The 22,605-nt window shown below is 40.8% G+C and overlaps 1 protein-coding gene across 1 annotated transcript; it reads left to right on the top strand.

The window, feature by feature from the left end:
• Nucleotides 1-7,063: 7,063 nt before the first annotated feature.
• rem1 (RAS (RAD and GEM)-like GTP-binding 1) lies at nucleotides 7,064-14,098 on the top strand. The gene is made up of 5 exons (XM_041959387.1): nucleotides 7,064-7,129; nucleotides 9,755-10,155; nucleotides 12,275-12,357; nucleotides 13,147-13,354; nucleotides 13,478-14,098. The coding sequence occupies exons 2-5, from the start codon at nucleotides 9,789-9,791 to the stop codon at nucleotides 13,753-13,755; spliced, it is 936 nt and encodes a 311-aa protein (XP_041815321.1). The 5' UTR covers nucleotides 7,064-7,129; nucleotides 9,755-9,788; the 3' UTR covers nucleotides 13,756-14,098.
• The last annotated feature ends 8,507 nt before the right edge of the window (nucleotides 14,099-22,605 follow it).

The raw sequence follows: 22,605 nt of genomic DNA, 5'->3' as shown, positions 1-22,605 counted from the left end.
ACACAGAAAACCCACAAGTGGAAAAGACAATGACAACAACAATAACAACAAGAAGAGCACTACCATAATCAAACAAGACTGAGCATCTACAACCATGCCAGCGGCTCAGCACAGCTGTGCTCTGACCTAAATGCAAACATTAGCATGCTAACATATAATGATAATGCTAATAACTGATATTTTGCAGTTATAATGCTTACTATCTTCACCATCTGAGCTTAACATATGCTAATTAGCACTAAATGCAAAGTACAGCTGAGGCCGATGGGAATCTAGTTTTTGGACCGATGTCAGAGCGACATCACAGACTGTTTCTGGTCCGGAGGACGGAACAACTGTATTTTCCCTGAAAAATGCAAACCATTGTTGCTATGTTGCCACATTCCTTAGTTAAAATGATGGTCAGTGAAGTGCACTTTGTATCCAGTGTTTTGGAAATTCTGATTGGTTCAGAAATTCATACAGAAGAGAATGTTTTCTTTCAACTTGTTCAGAATGACAGAGAGTTTTACCTGTCTTATAACTGATTTTACAGTTATCATTTAACTGATTTCCTTCAAACTGCAAGATCCCAGCAGGAGAGACCGGTAAGTTAAACATATAAATCAATACATGCTGGAAAAATAATGTTTTACAATGACTGTTAGTTGCACTGTATGTATGCATGAACAAACAACATGGTGATTTATCTATTGTCGGAGCGAAAAATGTAATTTTTGTCGGGGGTTCATTACAATCCAGAGGTTCATCCTCTGGAGAGGAGGAATGATCTTTCTGTCTGGAGGGACTGACAAACTTTGCCATCGATGAGAAAATGATTTGGTAAAAATTAATTGTCATATTATACAGACTCCATTACTATAACAGGTACAAAAGAAATCATAAGTGAAGGTTGTTGCTGCAGTGAGGATCCCCCACTGACTCTTTCTATCCACATGTAGAGAAGTACCGTAGAAGGAACCTTTCTCAGGCAGAATTGCTTTTTGTTTTTGTTTTTGTTTTGATTTTGATTTGCTTTCTCTCACCTTCAAAACAGTCAAGAGCATTGTCTGGTGAGTCAACTCACTTTGTATTGTCTAACATTAAAATTGTTTAAGCCGCTGCTTGACTGAAACAATAGTATTGCGAGAGGACAAGAACAGCTACTAAATGGACCTTGTGGTAATATTATTTTCTGATGGTCCCAAGAACAAGAATAAACTCTAAACGTCCATGTTAATCTACATGTATTTCCGAAAACAGGTGTGTAGTTTTGAGGAGCCGATCGCTGCCCCCTGTTGTTAGGTATCAGTGTGAAGATGACCCAGATGCTGACTTCTGAAGTCTTCTTTGTGTCCCTGGTGGTTCTGCTGCTGGTGCTGCTGGTTCTACTGGTTCTCTGTTGGATCCTCAGACGCAGCAGAAGCAGGTAAGAATCCAAAAATGCCTCAGCATCAGCAGCTCAAATTGGCTCTAAAAAGTTGCATCAACATTGTACAAGTATATTTTTATTCACATTTAGCTGAGTAGTTTTTAATTTGTGTGACGAGCCTTTGAAGCATTTTGAGTTTCGAAGCGTCTCTGTGGGTTTTGATTCTCAGAAACCTCACAGAGCTGAAGTTCTCAGTGGGACAGCCTGCTCGCAACCTGACCATCAGAACTGAGCCATACCATGCCACCCAGTTGCTGGACCGCCTGCTGGACCGAGTCCTTCTCCAGGTGGAATCTGGAGCAGAACCTGGAGAGGAACTTGGAAGAGAAAGTGGATCACATTCTCGCTCAAACCCAGATGTTTCAACAGCAGCTTCTCCCAGCAGAGGTAGGTGTTATTGAAAACTCAGCTGGAGTAATGGCTGAAGCTGTAGCACTAAAAAGAACTAAAACTGCCAAAATGAATTTAAAGCAGTGAAAGAAGTTGAAGTGTCAGGTGAAATTTGTGTTGATTTAATTAAAAGAGCTGAAATGAGTTCAAGAGTTAAACGGATGAAGAGTCATTTGAAGAATACCAGCACTTAAAGTAGTTGAAATGTTGGTTATACTGTGAGCTGAAAAGTTGAGGTTTCAGTAGTGAGAGGACTTGAAGTGTCAACTGAAAGAGGAACACTGAAAGCATTTAATTAATTTGTGTCAGTTGAAGTGAGAGTGCTGATAGTGATTGGAGAGTTGTTTGTGCAAGCAGTACAAAGTGTTGAATTGTTTGTTGAACTGAACACACTGAAAGGTGTTGAGGTGTCAGTTACAGTTAAGTGCTGAAAAGAGCTGAAATGTCAGATAAATGGAAAATGTTACAAAGAGTTGAAGAGTCAATTAAAGTGCAATGGCTGAAAGGAGTTGAGGGGTTTGTTAAAGTACAAAGACTGAAAGGGGTGGAAGAGTCGGTTAAAAAACAAGCTCTGAAAGGAGTTTATTTGTCAGATTAATTGCAACTACTGAAAGGAGTAGAAATGTCAGTTACATTGAAAGTGCTGAAAGGAGGTGGTCAGTTAAAGGAAAATACCCAAAGAGTTTAAGGGTCAGATTAAACGTAAATACTGAAAGGAGCTGAAGAGTCAGTTAAAAAGCAAAAAGTGAAAAGAGTTGAAGCCAGTTAAAATTCAAGAACTAAAAGGAATTAAAGTGAAAATTGAAGTGCAAGCACTAAAAGGGGTCAATTTGTTGCTTTAATTGACTCTGGACAGTGGAAGGAGTTGAGGTTTGTGTTAAGCAGAAAACTTAATACAAATAAAAAGAGGAAAATCATTATTTAGGACGCTGAACTTTTTGAAATGAATACCAAGTTTCAACTTGAAGTCCAATGAAGTCCAGACGGTTAACATCAGTAAACAAAAGTGTGAGAGTGAAAGCGAGCATAGCTGAAGCAATCAGTTATAGAGCAAAAACAATACTGTATATAAAAATGAATCAAATCACATCTAGTTACACAAACTTCAATAGATTGTCCTCCTGGTGGTGTAAAGACACATCTTTTGCATGTCTGTGCATCCTGGAAAAGGGATCCGTCCTCTGCTTCCTCAGTTTCTCCATTTTTTCCTGTGAAAAGTGTTTCTGTGAAAATTTAAAATGTGCGATTTTAGGCTATAGAAATTGGCTTGACCTTTGAATTTTTTTTCCCTTTGATGTGTCCAATCTTTAATTAAACACCGACTTTTACCTGCTCATGAATCACTTCCTGAGTCCGTTCAGAGACTCTGAACCATCATGTCAGTTCGCAGCACCTCCACGTGCTGTCGCTGAGCTTTCCTATCTGGAGCTCTGGCACAACATCAACTGAATTATTCAGGTTTTAAGTAACTTTGACTGCAGCTGGATTTGTTTCTCTCCTCAACGATGAACGCTTTCCATGACAACCTTACATAAATCCAAAAAGTAAATGCATATAGAAATATTAAACAGAAGCCATTGGGGATGTATTTCATTTAAATGATTTGATATTTTGATTTTGATTTCTTTATGCTCCATTTACTTTCATTGTAATCATTATAATTTTCCTTTTTTTCAGAAATTTTGAATTTATTTTAGTATAGTTAATTTTAAATTGATGTTTTCCACTCCAGCTGCCTCAGCCATTCCTCCTCCTTCTCCTCCTCCTCCTCCTCCTCCCACCAATCAGGATCAAACTGAAGACCCTGGCCCTCAGCAGTCAGATGCGACCCAGCACTCCTCTCTCTCCTCTCAGGGTGACTCCTCCTCATCCTGTTACTCCTTCTTCAGCGAGGATAAGCAACATGATGAGTCACAACTTTAGAGACAAATAAAGGAAAAGCTGTAATTCCTATGAGGATAAAGGACTTTTATTTTTGATATGGATAATATTTAAATACACACTGACTGACTTCTCTTTATGGTTATAAAATACTGGAGAAACAGTTATAATCAGTCAACATATTGTGATCCAATGTGACTACTAGATACAACCATGTTTGAATGAAGCTTAATGTTAATCCTAATGTTCAAGATACAGCAGAGTAAAAGCTAAAACAAAATCTGGATATATTTAAACATGTACGTATATGTAGCAGCAAATTATTATTATTATTATTATTCCATTGAACTGTTGGATTCATTGCTGCAACACAGTGTCACATTTCCTCCAGTGACCATGTGGTGGCAGCAGGAGTCAATATTCCACATAATACAACTGCTTACCAGAACAAGTAATACAGTGAGTCTAATAGATGCACGTGGTCCTATGATGAATAATTCACTTCAGAGCTTGAGTGATTTGTTTAAGAGACTAGTTTAAGACTGTTATATTTGCACAGATTGTGGCAATTTATTATTATTTTATCATATATTATTTTTGTTTTTGTCTCAAAACACTTTTTTGAACCGAGCAGAAAATAGGTATAGATAACTACAGGTGTGCATAATAAACCCATAGCAGCCACTAATTTACAAATTACAGCAGGAACAGTATAAAATGGAATAACAGAAAACATCCAATGTGTTTCATAATGTCTTTAATAATTACAGAGAGCTTGTCATTGTCTCCATTCAGTTGCTAAGTCATCCAGAGATATAAAAACAACAATAGGGAAGTATTAAATGGAGGATTTAAAATATGAGAGTGTACAAAAGTATATAGAATACATTTAAAATATGTAAATATCAAACATGCAATTTACAATATCAAATTTACAGAGAGACAACTGTTAAAAGAAGGACATGCTGTTGATATAAAGCAACACACTGTATTAGGTGTTATAATGAGTTGTATTTCACAGATATACCATTAAGAAAAGATGTTGAAGTGTGAGATAATGTAAACTTCTTGTACATGGTTGTTATTTATGTTTTATTTAACATTCTAGAGGAAGAAGTTTTAAACATCAGTTCACTGTTAACCCTCTCCCCAACCATTAGCAACCTTACCTGAGATTAAACGCAACGTGAGACGCAAATGTTAGAATGTGCAGCAAAGCCACAGCAGTAAGCAAGCATTACTTCTGAGGCCAAGCAGCTTTCATTAACTAAACACATTAGATTGTGGGCTGACAGGTCTCAACATTAAAACCACGTGTTCAGAGAAATGGATTTGATGAATTAATTAATTAATTAATGAAGCAACTTAAAATGAATAAAGACATCCAGTCTGAGCTCATCTGGTCAGTCAGTCAGTAACACCAGTCTGCCTGCAGAGGGCGTGATGGAGCTGCTGCAGGAGCTGAGAGCGTCTGGTTTTACTGACGAAGGGGTTGATGGTCAGTGCTCGGCTTCTGTGCTGGTCACTGAAATACTGACTGGATTGGATGAGGTGATGAGGAAACTCCTCCTCTTTAGTTTTTTTAAACTTTTAAACTGAGGGGGTGGATCAAATCTAAACATTTATGACATGCTGAGCTTCAGAAAGAGCACTCGCTCTGACAAAGAGGAAGTTAAGTGTGTTTCTGTTTAAAATAATTTTCCATGTCTGCTCATGTGTGAACTTTGGAAACCCATTTCTGCCAGAGAAAAAGTCTGAAAAATTGCATCATGTGATACTAAATTAAAATGTTGACTTAGCATAATTAGGTAATTGAGATACTACGAGTACAAAGGCTTCCATAGTAGACAGATCCAGAGTTCAACAGGTACCGCAACAGTTAAGTGTGTCACTTCCTTAAAGTTGGAGAATTGAAACCTTACAAACATTCAGCACTTTGGTTGGCTTAAATGTGCTTTATAAAGGGACTGGACATAAACTGGACCTTCACCACCTATACTAGTCAGTCCTTCATCAGCTATCTTGGTAAATGTAAACTGGTAGTTAGTCCTTCATCAGCGCAGTCAACTGGTAAATATCAATTAGTCAGCATCATCATCAGCCTACTAGTCAGTAAACTGGTCCTTGTCAGCTAGCTAGCTGGTAAACTGGTGTGTGAAAGTTAGTTCTTTGTCAGCTAGCTAAACTGGTGATTCGTCAGCTAGCAAGTAAACTGGTATTTTTTTATCAGTTCACTTACTCGCTAGTTAGTTAGTTTCTTGGTCTATCATCAGCTAGATATCAAAGCTGTCATCAGCCTATTAGTAAACTGATCTTTGACAGCTAGTTTGTAAATTGGTGTCTTTGCCGGTTAAGCTATCGTCAGCTAGCTAGTTGGTGAACTGATGATTCATCAGCTAGCCAGTGCAAAGGCATTTTTATCAGTTAGACTGTCATCAGCGAGCTAGTTAGTAAACTGGTCCATCATATACAACCTAGTAAGTAAACGGGTGTCTTTATCAGTCCTTCATCAGCCTACCAGTTAGTAAACTGATCCTGGTCAGCTAGCTAATTTGCAAACTAGTAACATTGTTGGTTAGTCCTTTGTCAGTTAGCTAGTTGGTGGTGATTCATTTGCTAGCTACACTGTTATTTTTATCACTTAGACCTTCATCAACTTGCTAGTTAGTAAACTGGTATTTTCGTAGACCATCGTCAGATAAACTACAAATCTTAATCAGTGACGGACTGATTCATAGTTAGTAAACTGAAGCAGTTCTATGTTAGCCAACTGTTTCTTTATCAGGTACTAAAGTTAGTTAATCGGTCCTTTATATTGCTAGTCCTTTAATTGCTAATTAGTAAACTGATAATCTGTATTTTTTTTTTAGCTTTTTCCTCATTAGCCATTTAAATTATCTTTTATTCAGTATCAGTATCTCTTTGAACAAGTCAGAAATAGAAGAAACATCTTGTCATTTAGCTCTCAAGAGTTTCTGTTGATGACTGTAAAGCACATCAAACATTTTATCATGTAATGTTTTCCCTGTAAACTAGTCCGACATATCCTGACTGAAGCCAAACTATGTCTCGTCTTGGTCGAACGGGAAGTGACCAAAATGTTTCCAAAACCAACTCACCCTCCACACTGATAACACAACACACCCACACACTCCCCTCACCCCCCGAACACACACACACACACACACACACTCTCCCTCCTCAGTTATCTGCTTCTCCTCTGCTGTCACTGACACACACACACACACACACACACAGAGGGAGGTAGATAACTCTGTGATTCCACTGCTGAATTTTTAACGCTGTTGTGGAACTTTTTTTTTTCCAGGCGGGTTACTGTGGCACCGGAGCAGGCTACTGTTACACCGACAGAGACAGAGGGACGGGGTTCAGTTCAGTTCTGTTGTTTGTGGCTGGACAGACACAACACTGTTCATGGGCTCTACGGTAAGCTACTCTCTCTATTGCACGCTATTTCCTGCTGATGTTTTTATTTCAGTTTTTCCCTGAATAAAAACTTTAGACTTAAAAACCAAACAAAATCACATTATATCAGCACATGTGATTTCCAAATATTTTACATAAAAACATGTGTGACATGTGAAAAATATTTCAAGCTTGTTAAATGTGCATATAGTTACGTGTTGTTTTTTTGGACACTTCACATTTGATGATGTTCACATGGAAGATACAGGAATGTGGTTTTCAGACTTTTAACGTGTAATTTAGAAATGTTAAAACATGCTATTCATTTCTTTGTAAGTACTCTCTGGTTGATCTCGTTTCACTAAAAGCGCCTGATGTAGTTCATTAACTCTTTTCAGCTGCTTAATTAGCAGTCACATACAGTGTGACATTTTATATGAGAGACCTGTGACCTTTGACCTCCTGACTGTCTGGTGTTGTAGTTTTGCTGTGGATTAATTAGCAGAAATGTAAAATACAATTAGTGGTCACGAGAAGTAATTTTGTTCCTATTCACCCAAAATAAGTAACAGTAAGTATGTCCCTAACTACCCCCAACGGCAAGAGTTCAGACCTGGCCGGACTTAACCTCGCCATCACTGACTGTCGTACTTGGCACATTTAAATACTTGAATTATTTATTGTAGAAGGTTTGTTTGTGTGTCTGTGCTCTCTTAGGCATGCCAGAGTCTTCATGGGTACACTTGGTTTCTAGTAAGCAGGATTCAGCCTGGGACTCGAGTCAGGCAGGTGTCGAGTCATATTAAGTCTAGTCTTTACTTTTTTTGAGTTAGTAAACTGTATGAACATGACAACAGATTCTGTTCCCAGTATATACTGTTCACTATGAGAGACCTACAACAGACTGTTTCGAATATATGCAATAATGTCTAAACTAGTGTAAAAAACACGTTACAACACAGTAGTGTTAGCACTCAGTGTCAACAGAAATGTGAAAGGATGTAGCCTGTCACAGGAAATGTGCTTCTGCTGTAAATATCAGAAATAAACTCCTCTTGCTCTCCTATCATCAGTCTCTCCTTCTTTCTAACAGACAAATCTTAATAAGGAGTGACTTTCACTTGCTCAGAGGGTTTTAAATTTGAAGTTCCATCTTAACTCTATGTTGCATCTGTCTTGTATGGTGCCTTGCTTTACTAAGTTATAGTCTAACTCCCAAATTGTTTAAACTAAGGTGTGTTTTGTATGTGTTGCTGGTATCTCTGTCATTTAGCACTTCATCAGGCTTTAAGCTGTCTTGTACCCCACGCCCCGAGTTAATTTAAACACAAGATACTTGTGCTCAAAAAGAGGATTCATTCTCAGTGAAGAACCTTGGAGCTCTAATCTGCCTCTATACCTGCCAAAGAGCAGTGATTCCTAGCACGTCTCTGGGGGTCATCAGGTGGAAACCTCCCTTCAACAGTGTTTCGCCTACTTAGTCCCACTACACCTCCAGGAGGTTAGGCAGTGAACTCCGGCGTCCCAGAGTCACCCCCCCTAGTGCCAGTTCACACTGCTCCTACACAATCCAAACAGCACCGCCACGTTCAACTGACCCAGAGATACTCCAGGTAGTGGCCAGTACCGATGCTACCATTTAACTATTGCTAATGCTAATGCTAACCGCTAAGAAGAACAGAAGAAGACAATACAGTTCCGATGCTACCATTTAGCTAATGTTACGTGCTAACCGCTACCTGCTAAAAGGAACAGAAGAAGACATTAAAGCTAGTTCACTCTGCTCCAGGCGGCACGCGCCAATCAAGACATAAAAACGGAAATTAAATGAAGTGAGGTCTTAGGTTGCTCTCTTTCACAAGAGCGAAACATGCAGGAGATCATAGTTTCTGCGAGATAATGTGTAGAATGAAGAACAGATCATAATACAATGCTTTTCCGGTCATCTGTCCTCTCACCCCTGTAGGATCAGACAGTTATTGAACTCTTGAGAGTTCAGTGATGAACAAAAAATAAACTTTTCCCCTTGTCGTCTAACGTCTTCCGTCAATGCCAGAGTCCCCCCGGACGGACACAGTAAAACCAGGCAGAAAACCAGCAGAGCACAGCCACTGACCATATTGGAAATAATTTGACTTATTCTTATTTATTTAACCCTTCTTTAAACAGGAAGTCTCTTGAGATACAGTATCTCTTTTATAGGAGAGACTTAGCCAAAAGCATGACGCTGTATTTGCACTTTTGATGTGAAAACCCTGTGAGATAACACAGTGTTTCACCACCTTCCCTGCTTTAAAGTTTCCAATCTGTTGCACCTGAAACCACACCTAGCAGTGATGTCAGAGTGTACTGACACACCCAGGAGTACTCCTGCCTCACTGTTAAACTGCTGGAGGTCGCTAGAGATGATCTCTACGTGTAAAAGGTTGCTGACCGCTGTCTTCGAATATGGACAAAAAAGCTAAAAAGCTGCGTCATGTGTCAGCTTCACAGAAAACTATAATTAGATTGGAGCGGCAGCAGGACTTCTGCTCTGTCGACAAAATGTCACTCAGTGTTGAATGAAAACCCTTCAGGAGTCTGAAAGACCATAGTGAACCAGACTTTATTCTGAAACCTGACTCCTCCACCTTTCTGCTCCCTCAGGCCTGTCCTGTCCTGATGCCGTCACCGTAGCAAGATGACCCTCAACACCCAGAGAGAGAAGGAGCCCCTGCAGCGGCGAGGCAGTACGCCGATTCCTCCAGCCCACTTTTACCAGCACCCGTCCTGGACTCGAGACGCCCAGCTCCCCGGCAGCACCCAGCCCAACCCCGAGCGGCCCTGCACCCAGCGCAGCCACCCACCTCTGGGACAATCCGCCTCCTACCACCCTGGAGACAAGTCACTCCACTACCGCGCCCAGTGGAGCTCAGACTCGGAGGACGACTCGCAGAGTGACTCGGACTGTGTTTACAGAGTGGTGCTGCTGGGCGACCACGGTGTCGGAAAGACCAGCCTCGCAGGAATCTTCGCGGGGGTCACAGAGAAAGATGAGCAACCCGGAGGTGAGATGCTGCGTTTGTCACTCTACATTAGTTTATGTAGTTTATTCATGTTCTTGCCGCTCTGTCCAAAGATATCAAACCCCACCCAACAGCACAGCTAAACCTCACTAATTAACATGTATCTTCTAGTCTCTGCTGGTTTCCGGGCAAATGGTTCTGAAAAATATTGCAGCCTCGAATATTTTTTTGTTTTTGCACTTCTGTTTCTGTACAGAACAAATGAGATAAGTGTTAACTAGCAAGCTTTAGAGATGCTGGTAGGTGGAGTCATATTTAGTGTACAGACATCAGAGTGGTATCAAACTTCTCATCTAACACTCAGCGAGAAAGCAAATCAGCATATTTCCCAAAATGCACAACTTTTCCTTTACGAGTCTTAATCATGAAGGTATTAAATGAACACTGCTGATTTTCCACATGAAGATCAGTTTACTGGTCATGGTTGGTGCTAGAAGTCTGCTGCACAGGTGTTATCTCTCAAGTTCAACCGCTTTTGACAGACTGAATCACAGGAGTGTCCCGTCAGTGTTTCCTATTGTCTGATTATGTTTTAGCTTTCAAACTCCAGCTCAGCCCTCAGCAGATCAGTGCTCAGTTTCTGTCCCTGACTTTGATCTTGCATCACAACCTTGACTGACCCAACATCAATGATCCATTCCTGTGTCACGTGTTGATTGGCCTGGAGCCATGATTGACAACCTGTATTGATCCATGACAGTCTGACATGGTGTGAGGGGGCAGAGCCTGTCTGCTGTTAGTAGACTGAGCTTCATGTCTGCTTGAGCTCGCTGCTTTAGCTTGGAATGTGTTTATTGTTCTTGCTGTATGCTCAGATTCCTGATACTGTTGTTTGCTTCAACTTATTGTGTTTGTTAGTTTGTCTCTTTATGACCACAGATATAATTTGTTGTTGGTCTTCCATGTTGTTTATTATTTTTAGCCTTGCTCGAGTCGTGGCTGCAGGAATGACGATGTTGGTCAGTTGGTCCACCACTCCAGACTGAAATGTCTCAACAAATATTGGATAGCTTGCCATGAAATAGCCCCATTATCAGGTTAATAGCTGCAGATTGGATGGTGTTCTGTCCTCGTTCAAACAATATGTCAGTGGTCAGAGGATGCAACTGCACAAGTTCAGGGGTACCTTGAATGCACTGACTGGAGTTTTTTCAATGATAATCTGAATTACAGGGTTAACGTCATCACAGATTACATCAATTTTTGCATTTTAACCACCATCCCAGTCAGGACAGTAAAGAGGTATCTCAACTTAAAACCATGGATCACTCCCCACATTAAACACAGACTACAGGAGAAACAACAGACCTTTCACTGAAAAATCGAGCAAGGCCTCAAGTCTTCCACCCCATCGTCACTGAATCCCTCCAGACTCAATTAGTACCTGTTTTCTGGAAAGCATCCACTATAACATCAGTCCCCATACTGGAGAGCTTCAAGCCTTTGACGATAAACTCAGCTTTGATCGTCACACTACCGACATCCATAAACGCGGCCAATAGTTCTCCAGAAAACTCAGGGAACTCTCCGTCACACCCCACCTTCGGTTCCTCCTGTACAGGAGTATCATTGAGCTCATCCTCTAACTGTTCCACATGGTACTTTACGGTACTCACTGTCACCAGCAGGAACAGACTCCTCAAAATCACACAAAATGTCTCTAAAATCATTGGTCTTCCTCATTGGCACTGCCATCGCTACTCCCATCTGGCCGCAGATACAGATCTCTGATCTGTGAAAAAGCATGATACAAGAGCTTCGTGCCCTCTGCCATCGCTGCCCTCAGCAAACTGTAGAAATAGCACTCAAATGGACTCACAGACTCTTATGATCCATCTATCTATCTCATTTAATGTGTTATTTAATGTGATATGACCGCATACCTGCAGAGCTATTGACAGTCCCATCACCCACTTTGTGTATTTTGTGCTAAATTAGTGTTAGCATTCTGTAATGCTAAACATTATGCCTGTAAAGCATCTGCATGTTAGCATGCTGGCATCATCATTTAGCTGTCAGTATTGCTGTGCCTAAGTGGAGCCTCACTGAGCTGCCAGCAGGGCTGCAGAGTCTGAGTCTTGTTGTTTATTGTTTGTTACAGAGGACACATACGAGCGGACACTGACAGTAGACGGAGAGGAAACCACACTCATCGTCATGGATACCTGGGAGAATGACAAACTGGTATAGTGTGTGTTGAAGGAAAGCTGTGGAGCATTAGAATCACTTTTGAAGCAGAGGATTATGGGTACATGACCTGATGTGGCTGATTTCAAATCTGTGCAGACAGTTTGGCTGCTGTGGGTTTCTTGTTTAGATCCACATAAGGTAACAAAAATAATGGTTTCACACATGATGCTTCGAATGGTTTTGCTAAGATCATTAAATTAAAAGACAAATAATTTGTTGTGATAATGAAAATTCAATTGACCAGGAGACCTTTTGTTATTTTCATTTGGATAAACTTTGTGAAAAGGCGCATTTTACTGATTGCTCTAATTTTGAAAACCTGTAATCTTTAAGGTTCTGAAAGTTTAATTACAATAAGTCACAGTTTAGAGGAGACATGGTGTTTCTTTGCATAAAGTTAAATTATGTAAAAATCAGGACTGCATTTTCTCAATTTCTGAATTTCCAGTCAGTTAGACCACAACACCCTGACACATTGACAAAAAAGTGTCTAAATGTTCAATATTAATGTTTCCCTCAGTTGCTTAACTCTGTAATTAAGGCAAACTTCCTGCTGCTTCACAATAAAGGCCTTCAGCTGCTTCACAGCAGAAAGGCTTTTAGGCAGTTTACAGTAATTGAATCTAAACATCATTGAAGCTCTGACAGCACAACAACTGAATGCAGATCAGAAAACAGATGAAAATACAAGCAGGAACATCAGATCAGATAGATTTTTCCAAAATGGCTTTTAAAAACGTAGATTTGTTTCCTCCTCTGTGTTTACGTCTCGGTACCCATCAGGAGGGCGAGGGCGGCTCCTCTCAGGACAGCTGTCTGAAGGTTGGGAGTGCTTACGTCATTGTTTACTCCGTCACCGACCGCTCCAGCTTCGACTCTGCCTCCGAGCTCCGGATCACGCTGCGACGAGCCCGCCAGGCCGAAAACCTTCCCATCATTCTAGTGGGCAACAAGAGTGACCTGGTCCGGTCCAGAGAAGTTGCTGTGGAAGGTAGGGGTCAAAGGTCACGTGGGGTTTATACATATACATATGGATATACAATATATTGATAATGGCTATTGATTGACTGGTGCTATTGGAATAACTTATTCTCTTTCTGTATGTGTTTCTCAGAGGGCAGAGCATGTGCGGTTGTATTTGACTGTAAGTTCATCGAGACGTCGGCGTCTCTGCAGCACAATGTGACCGAGCTGTTCGAGGGCGTGGTCCGACAGATCCGCCTCCGCCGAGACTGCAGCGAGGCCGTCGAGCGCCGACGCTCCATCTACAAGCGCAAAGAGAGCCTTACCCAGAAGGCCCGGCGCTTCCTGGACCGACTGGTAGCACGCAACAACCAGCGCATGGCGGTCAAAGTGCGGTCCAAGAGCTGCCACGACCTGGCCGTCCTCTGAGGACACGTGTCCACAAGGAGCGTCAGGTTGGACTTTCTTTGACTTGTTGAAGTTCTCTCTGGTTGTGATGCCGTGGACGATGGTGTCTGCTGTGATTCTCACACTCAGCGAGTCGACCGCCAAAATGATCAGCGGCAAACCGAGTCGGCGGACGTACGTCACTGTGACCACTGTGACCAACTCGTTTTCCTCATTAACCACTGGGTCTCCAAATTTCCTCCAGATGACATAAAAAAAAAAAACGCAGAGAAAAAATAAACAGACTGACTTCAAATATGGATCATGTCTGTAGGGTTAAAGGTTGGATGAATGGTCAGTTGTCTGTCTGTGTGTGTGTGTGTGTGTGAGAACAGATGACTGTTCAGGATGTCATGTAGTCTCCACTGTACTGTTCTCCTGAGGTTTCTGCTGTTTCTTCAGTTCAACACTGTGCAGAATAAAGTCTTAAAGGAACAGTCCTCTCAAAATAATGCTTTACAGACCTCAAAAATATCATCATCAATGTGACAGAAATATGGGTTTCCTTTCAGTTAATTTTATTACTTTTCATTTATTAGGATTCAAACCCTGAAGGGGCAGAACCTTACCATGCTTGTGCCGGGTTATTATTATTATTATTATTATTATTGGAAACTGGAAATCTGCGTTTGCATCTCAAGAAATATGAGCCTAATCAGCCCAAAAATTAAAATCTGGAAAGGTAACATGGTAAATCCAACAGACTTGAATTTGGACACACGAGTTCAGCTCAATTTGCTCTACAAAAAAACCTTCTTGGCACATAAATGTCCACCACGACAACAACAGAAGATACATGGCTACCATCAACCAATAAACTTTGCAAGGGGCAGGGCTTAGCAGGGAAATGGCCATAACTCATTAAAAATTTCTCCAAACGTCACAAATCTGGGTATACGTATATTCAAGCTGTGTTTGGGGAAAGTCTTACCAAGGCCCGACCCGTAGGGGGCGCCACAAACACCATCATGTACCTCAAAACCCAGTCAGCATAATTTCACCAATTTCGGTGTGCATGCTCTGTGGCAGTATTTACCAAATTCTGTGTGCCATATTGGTTGGTACAAGTGGCCGTGGCCGATCACATTTGCTGATAACTCAAAATGTCTTTGAGTGATCCTGATTAAACTGAAGACAGTCTGTGCTACCTCCTGAACGTTCCCACCAAGTTGTGTTTGTCTGCTCTAACATAATATGCAAGGTTAACAGTAATGTCCAGCTAACTAGCTTACCACATGCAGTAGTAACCTAGCTTTACTTCTAAAGCCAAGAGTTAGCATATCTTTAACCAACTACATTATTTTGTGACGGCACAGTTTATGTTATTAAAAGCTCCGTTCCAGTGTGTGGCAGCCAGTCCTAGATGAAACTATATCAGAGTTCAGGCTGTTGATGGTTAGAGTTAACCAGACACCATGTGCCTTCTCAGTATACTGCGATAACCTTAAAAATCAGCTGGCGACAGCTGTCGCTTCAGCAAAATTGACGGTTGTCTGCTAGAAATATGAGGCAGCTTTTCATAACTCCTGTCTGAAATCAAGGACCCATTGTTTTGAACAATTTTGATTGTATATTTTCTCATTAAAAAACTGCATTTGTGCAGGGTGATAATGGAAAGCTTGACAGATGTAGCAACACTAACTATGAGTGGCAGAACTTAATGAATAGTAAATTATCCTTCATTCATTTTAGATTTTTAATTATTATTGTTTATATTTACCATTCTATTTTTTTTAAGTATTTCCTTCATTTTATCTTGCATTTCCCTGTTTTTATCAGATTTTCTTTATTAGATTTAGATTATTTAGTTAGTGTTTTTTGTTTCAGTTAACGTAAAACTACTAATCAAATCTTCTCACATGTTTTGTTTTTAGTTGTAACCTCTTTCCTGCAGGAGCTGCAGCGATCAAACCTCTCTGTTCCACTCCGCATAAACACACTTTCAGGTCGCCACATCAACCCACGGGCCTCCTGGATGTTTACTGTTGCCATTGCGACCCATGGTCTGTTAACCACAGTGGAAGAAGAGATGGTTTATTGAGTGGTCGTCATGACAACAGGGTTGCATGCTGACACCTCTGTGGGGCTGACAAAAAACAGGCGTATTTGGCTGATGGATGGGACAGCGTCTTTTATGGGACCTGCGTGTAGTCTCTCAGGCTGCAGACAAACCCTGTTGGGAATACACACCTGATTAAATGTATATTGGCTCTATTACGAGACAAGAGTTTTCCCTGGAAGTTGCATTTGACGAGTGAAGAGTTTACAGCCATGCTAGCGGCTCTGCCATTCTGTACGTAGGCAAAGTGGTACTTTGAGCTAAACGCTAACACCAGTGTACTAACATGGTCACAATGACAATGCTAACATGCTGATGGTAAAGTTTACCATGTTCTCAATCTTAGTTTAGCATGTTTGCATGCTAATATTAATTGCTAATTAGTAAACACAAAGTAGAGCTGAGGCTGATGGGAATGTCTTTAGTTTTGCAAGTATTAAGTTGTAAACCAAAGTATTAGTCAAATTCAAATTTAGTGCTAAATGAAAAGTTACTACATTCGTCCTGAGGGGAGCATGAATGTGCGTATCAAATCACAAATGTGAACCTGCTGGTGGAAAAGTCAGGAGATTGCAAAGTCGCTGAACCTTTATTTTTAGAAGTGAACAGAGATGAAGCCGAGCTGCTGTGAAATAACAACAAACTGGTTTAAATCAGCAGCACTTTATCTGGAAACCACATCTGGCAGACTGGTTGTCCCAGTTTTTACTGATCAAATATCCTATCTGTTTATTGATCAGGCATTTTGGTGTCAACCCACACACACACACACTCTCTCTCTCTCTCTCTCTCTCTCTCTCTACGGTTGGACTGGGACTGTAGATGGAGGAGGAGTGTTTAACATTGATTTGATGAGGGTAATGGAAAAAATGCTTGACTCTGCTCAACCCGGATGACACACACACACTCACACACACACACATACAGAGTGATGTGTAAACATCCTCTCAGTGGAGGAGGACCAAAGGCTCAAAGCTGTGACTTTGGCTCCCTCCTTTATCTGTTCAGAATAGAAACATCAGAAAATTCTCCTTTTCTGAGGCGTGAAAGTTATGGAGAAGATTTGATAAAGACCGATCACACAAGTTTGCCAGCGGTGAAGATAAAGCATCAGATCATTAGCTCATAGCTAGCAGGGACCTAGCATGCTAAAGGCAGCTAAAGGATTTTACATCACACAGACCCTGCAGCCATGCTGACGTGACTGTTCTGAGTCAAACAGATGGAAAACTGTCCGCAAAACTGCCAAAATCATAAAAATATTAACAGTAATGCATTTAAAATGAGCTACATGAACACTGTTATTTTGTTTGTTTGTTAATGAACCACTCAAGATAGACAATAAAAGTAGGTAATGTCGGTCTAATGTCCTTTAATCCAGTGTGACTAGGTAAGGTGTGGAGCAACTATGTTAGCATTTTAGCTCAAGGCTAACAGGGGACAAAAGCCCCATTCAGACTGGATTAACATTAGAGGGGGAGGTGGGGAGTAAAATATCTACTGTTCTTCTGTAATTTAACTCATTGATCCAGATGGCAGCTTTACAGGATGCGGTCTGCATTCCAGCCAAAAGAGAAAACCTGCTGACATTTCAGCAGCACACTTCATGAGCTCTCTGTCTAATGGTGGCTTTATTGTTTAAATAGGCCTGCACCATATGTTGGTGTTAACATGTTTGCATCTATTAGATTCTCAAAAAACAATTAAAACTTCCTCCATTTTCACACGAAAAGTCCATTAGTGGTGTGAAAGCAAAGCCGACCAACCACAGGATTTTATCCAAGAAGACTTTTATTGAATTTTAGCATAAATTCACAAACTGTGAACTTTGTACGCAATCTCATGATCTGTTTAAGTAATATATTGCCTATATTTAAGCGATATATGGTGACATATAGTGGGATTTTCCCTGATCAATCCGGAAGTGGACAGGTGTTAAAGCTGAGGTGTGTTGAGCTCCTATTCTGTGTGTTTTAGCATTTTCCAGGTAAAAAAGTGAGTGAAACATAGTGACCACGCAGTAACTAACCGTCCTTTTTCTGTCTGTCTGCCGTGACTGTGTGTGATGGTGAGGCTCAGTTAAATGATGTTCATAATCAGTCATTAATAATCGGTCTGCAATAATCTTATTTTGTGTGTGAACTCTTACACATTTACAAAATGAATCAGACCACGATCAAAGGGCAACATCTTTTTTCCCTCTCAGTCCAGACCACATGAACCAAACTCGAAACCAACCAAACTGAAGCTGAAGGTTAAAACAAAGTTTTCCCTACAAAAACAGAAACATGATGAGCCAGTTTCTCCACATACTCTAATTACAGAGCTGTAAAGAAAAACCCTTGAAAGCTTCGGGCTAAGTGAGAGAAACACTTTGTGGCGTATCTGCGTGCGAACACGACGTTGTTGACCTGCACATTATTTTAAGGGAGATTTCAAACATTTCAGCCCCTTTGAGGTGCGTTTGATTCACAGAGACAAAGCAGAGAACATAGAAAATCAAACACCCCCCTGTGCTCATTCAAACTGCACAGTTTCCCTTCAGTCTGTCTGTCGCTGGCTCAGTGTAAAAACCTCAGTACTGTAACTCTGCCTCTTTATTCACACACACACACACACACACACACACACACACTGACACTGCCAAGAACTATAGGAATGTAAACTGAAGACTGTCAGCAGTGTGTGTGTGTGTGTGTGTGTGTGTGAGACTCTGGCTCCCCCTGCAGTAATCTTTCTTCCTACTGGACAGTAACACATCTGCTTTAAGTTGACCACTGAGTGTCAGCGTGTCCCTTACAATAATCAGCCATAATGTAAATACCCTCATATCAAATCACTAGAGAAAACATTCTCACAAGAAATGACAAAAGTTCACAAAATGTTGGTTTGCTTAGAAACTCCCAAATAGACAGTGTGTGAATGTCCTGGTCCAGTCTTATGAATCTTATGAAGTCGTTTTCTCATGATATCTTAGTTATCTTAAGTTAAAGAAGACGCACGGCAAGTTTCCATTATGTATGTTTTCTTTAAACTACAAATAAAAGTCTCTGGAGAGTTTTAACCCCGAGCCTTAAACAATGCATGCTGGGAAGTCTGCTAACTGTCCTTTGAAAACTTATTTTATGACAATGTTATTCATTATAACTACATATTATTATGTTGTTGCCTGTCTTGGCTGCACTGTTTGAAACCTCCTTATTAATAACTTAACGTTAAATGCAGATAATTGCAATCTAAAATAATTACTTCCATGCTGGACATTAGAAATTGCAAAATGAGGGGAAACTGGAAAAAATCTGCAAAACAAAAACCAAATTTTAATTTTTTTGTTTTGTTTCCACATAATTTTTAAAGGATATTTAGCATATTCACACTGTGCCAGAACACTGTAGATTTTGAGCTTGCCTTGGGGAGCTGGGTGAAACCTGGGCCCTGGGGCCCTGGTGGAGAACCTCACCCACATATCTGACATAACACGCCTGACATTCTCTGAATCCCTTTGTCCAACAGACCGCCTCCATGACAGACTCCAGGAGCATGGCCCTCCCAAGGCCAGCAGACATGAGTGTGTGCAGGGAAGAAATGATTCTGTTGAGCTGAGACGGGTTTGAGACACAGCATCAACTGAGCCTTAAACCGTAATTCAGTAAATTAACTATGGTGTCAGTTGCTGCAGTGTAAAGAATTAACTTTAAACCCCAACTATTGAGCAGCGTGATGGAGAAAGTCCTTAAAGAACAGCATGCAGGTGGGTGGCCCCGCTGAATCAACGCGCGGGAAAATGATGTCGAAACTAGACACTACAGCAACATCTACACTTTTAAAAGTGGAGTTTCATGTATGTTGACCTAAAAAAGACGTGTTGTCACATAAGAGGAAGCAGTCCAGCCATATCAAGTTTAGCATTAATAAACCCCCCACAGGATACCCAATGCTAGCTTTGACACTGAAGAGTTTGATAGTGAATATTCATACGTATATATGTATATGAGCAAGCCCGTCGACAGGGGGGGGGCAACCGGGTATGTTGTCCCGGGCCTCAGGACCATAGGGGCCCCTGAATGACCCTTAATTTATTTTACTTTACATTCACATATTTCTTTTTAATTAAATCATTGCCTGAAGAATTAAATATTATTTTCTACTCAACATATACTTAAAAACTTTAAGATATTAAATATTTCAAATATATATATATACATCCCTACCCCCCGTCTTAGCAGAGAATGGTTTGACCCCACTCTGGCGCACTTAAGGCTACGCTACATACGTGCCCTGAAGCGGGAAATTTACGTAAATCTGTCATTGTTATAAACTCTAAACATGCTGGGGGGGCCCTATGATGGTCTCTTGGCCCCGGGCCCCAGCAAGTCTGTTGACAGCCCTGTATATGAGCCTTAGGATTATGAACTACTTAGAGACCAGGAGCAGACAGCGATCAGAAGAAATGACTCGGAGGTGACAGACAGACCTGTGGTGTGACGAGGACCAGCGGTGAACCGGGGAGGGGTCTTGGCGAGTGACCAGTGTTAGCTAACGATAGCTAACACTCTGTTAACATCACAGAAAAGTTTGCTATCAGATATCAGGCTATGACAAATTTAGCATTAGTCACGGACACTTAGCCTTAACAGAAAGTAATGAGAAAGTATCATCTTCTATCAGTCCTGGACTGTCTTGCATTGCCAGGTGTGGAAGAAAAATTCAGATCCTTTACTTAAATAACAGTACAAGACTAACACACACTGCAAACACAGTCAACGCTGTTACAAGTAAAAGTCCTGCATTAAAAATGTCACGTAAGGGGTATTAGTATTAGTAATAAAGTATTATGAGGAAAATGTAGTCTTACTTTAAGTATTGAGAATAAAAGCAGTCAAAGGAAAATGTTCCCTGCTGTTACACTATTATATATTATGTCATTACATTATTACTCATGTATTAATATAAAAGCAGGATTTTATTGTTGTAGTTGGTTAAGTTTGAGCTAATTTTGAACTCTTTGGTATAGAACTGCAACTAATGATTATTTCCATTATGGATTAGTCTGCTGATTATTTTCTCCATTAATTGATTGATTGTTTAGTTAATAAAAATTCTGGAAATCATGAGAAATCACAATGAAACCAACAGTCCAAACCTCAAAATAATATCAAAAATAACTTCATGTTATTCAAATAAATTATTAGCAAGTCTTCACATTTGGGATGCTGGGAATGTTTTCACATGAAAAATTAGACTATAAAATTCGAAGTTCTTCATACGTTTTGTATGTAAAAATTGTTTGTACAGTAAAGCTGTAGGACAAATGAAGTGGAGTAAAAAGGACGGTATATCCTGTGGTGGAGTACAAGTGTAAAGTAGCATGAATTAAAAGACTCATGTAAAATACAAGTACATCAAATTTGTACTTAAAAAAAGTATTTAGTCACATTCATCCAGTATGTTTTACTGTTCTGTATCACATCACTGAGACGGATGACAGTTTCCTGATAAACACTTTGTTTGGTGCTTGTGGTGGAGAACCTCACCCACAGACCTGACATAACATGCCTGACATTGCTCCCAGGCTTCGAAGCATATTATCTGAATTCCCTTTTACAACAGATCACCCACATGAACTTTAGGCAGAAGCATGGCCCTCTCAGAACCAGCAGACCCGAGTACGTTTAAGGCACAAATAATCTATTATTCTACTGGGACTGGTTGGAGAGCAGGTTTTGTGTTTGCATGTTGTATCTCCCTAAATAAATTGAATTAATCAAATAGTCACAAAGCAAATATGGGGTCTGGTAGGTATCCAGCAGGAGGATTAACAGGAGCCAACATCTTTTTTCCCCCCGGGGTCTCTTAAAAGGTTAATCCAGCCCTGTTCATGCACAGTTCCTCTGTGATGAGGACACATCAGACACGAACATCTGAAACCCTGAGAGCAAAGTGATGCTCCGCTCCTCCCTGCGTGTTGATCCACCCTGCAGACCCTCAACCTGGAACCTGGAATCAAACGGACCCTATGTGAACAACCTGAGGAGCAGAGGGACCTCCAACATGGCTGCCCACCGGGGAGAGAGGAGGGGGCTCACATGCAATGACACAGGCTGCCAGGATCGTCGGAGCAGCTGTTTCCTGTTGACCTGAGAAATATTTACTTTCACAAACCGCCTGAACATGTCTGACACGCAGAGAGCAGCTCTGGGCCTGTTAGGCTGAAGTGAGCACAACAGTTTGACATTTTACTAAATGCTCATGTGGGCTGTCAACGTCAGATCGGTCTTAAACCCGTTCACCCCACCGTGGACTGCAGACAGGCTGCAGAACTGATGCTGTTGCCCTGAATGTCTCCTTTTAACATGTCTGCTTCTGCAGCCGTTCAATGAATAGCGCGAATAAATTGTTCAATAAATCCTCTGATGCTCAGTCTGTAGGTGTTCATGTTATTTTGTCCGCCCTGTTGGTACTTTTCCTCGTGGACTCAGCTCCGTAATCTATTCCAGATGGGGCGTGGTCGACATTCCTGCATGTGTCTGGAGTCAAGCTACCGGGGCAAAAATCACAACTACACCGGAGGCTACCTGTATCCTTCAAAACAAAAGCATACAGTAACTTCAAAAGTTGACTGCTCAACCTTCTTAAGCTTCTTATTGTACGACTTTTGAATGTGCACAGTGTGTGATTAAGACAATAAGAGATTAAAGAACAGACACTATAGCACAATTATCTCTGAGATTTAAATTATACCAGAACAGTCTGCAGACAGGATTTATCAATTT

The sequence above is a fragment of the Chelmon rostratus genome, chromosome 2 (genome assembly GCF_017976325.1).
Source record: "Chelmon rostratus isolate fCheRos1 chromosome 2, fCheRos1.pri, whole genome shotgun sequence".
Classification (NCBI taxonomy): Eukaryota; Metazoa; Chordata; class Actinopteri; order Chaetodontiformes; family Chaetodontidae; genus Chelmon; species Chelmon rostratus.
Note: the sequence above shows the minus strand (reverse complement) of the source record. Positions and strands in the feature narration are given on the sequence as shown.

What these genes read in the sequence shown, in the direction of transcription:
- rem1 (XM_041959387.1), top strand. Translation starts at nt 9,789, where the DNA reads ATGACCCTCAACACCCAGAGAGAGAAGGAGCCCCTGCAGCGGCGAGGC. An exon ending in CCTGGGAGAATGACAAACTG is followed by an intron (nt 12,358 to 13,146) that starts GTATAGTGTGTG and finishes GGTACCCATCAG; the next exon opens with GAGGGCGAGGGCGGCTCCTC. An exon ending in CAGAGAAGTTGCTGTGGAAG is followed by an intron (nt 13,355 to 13,477) that starts GTAGGGGTCAAA and finishes TGTGTTTCTCAG; the next exon opens with AGGGCAGAGCATGTGCGGTT.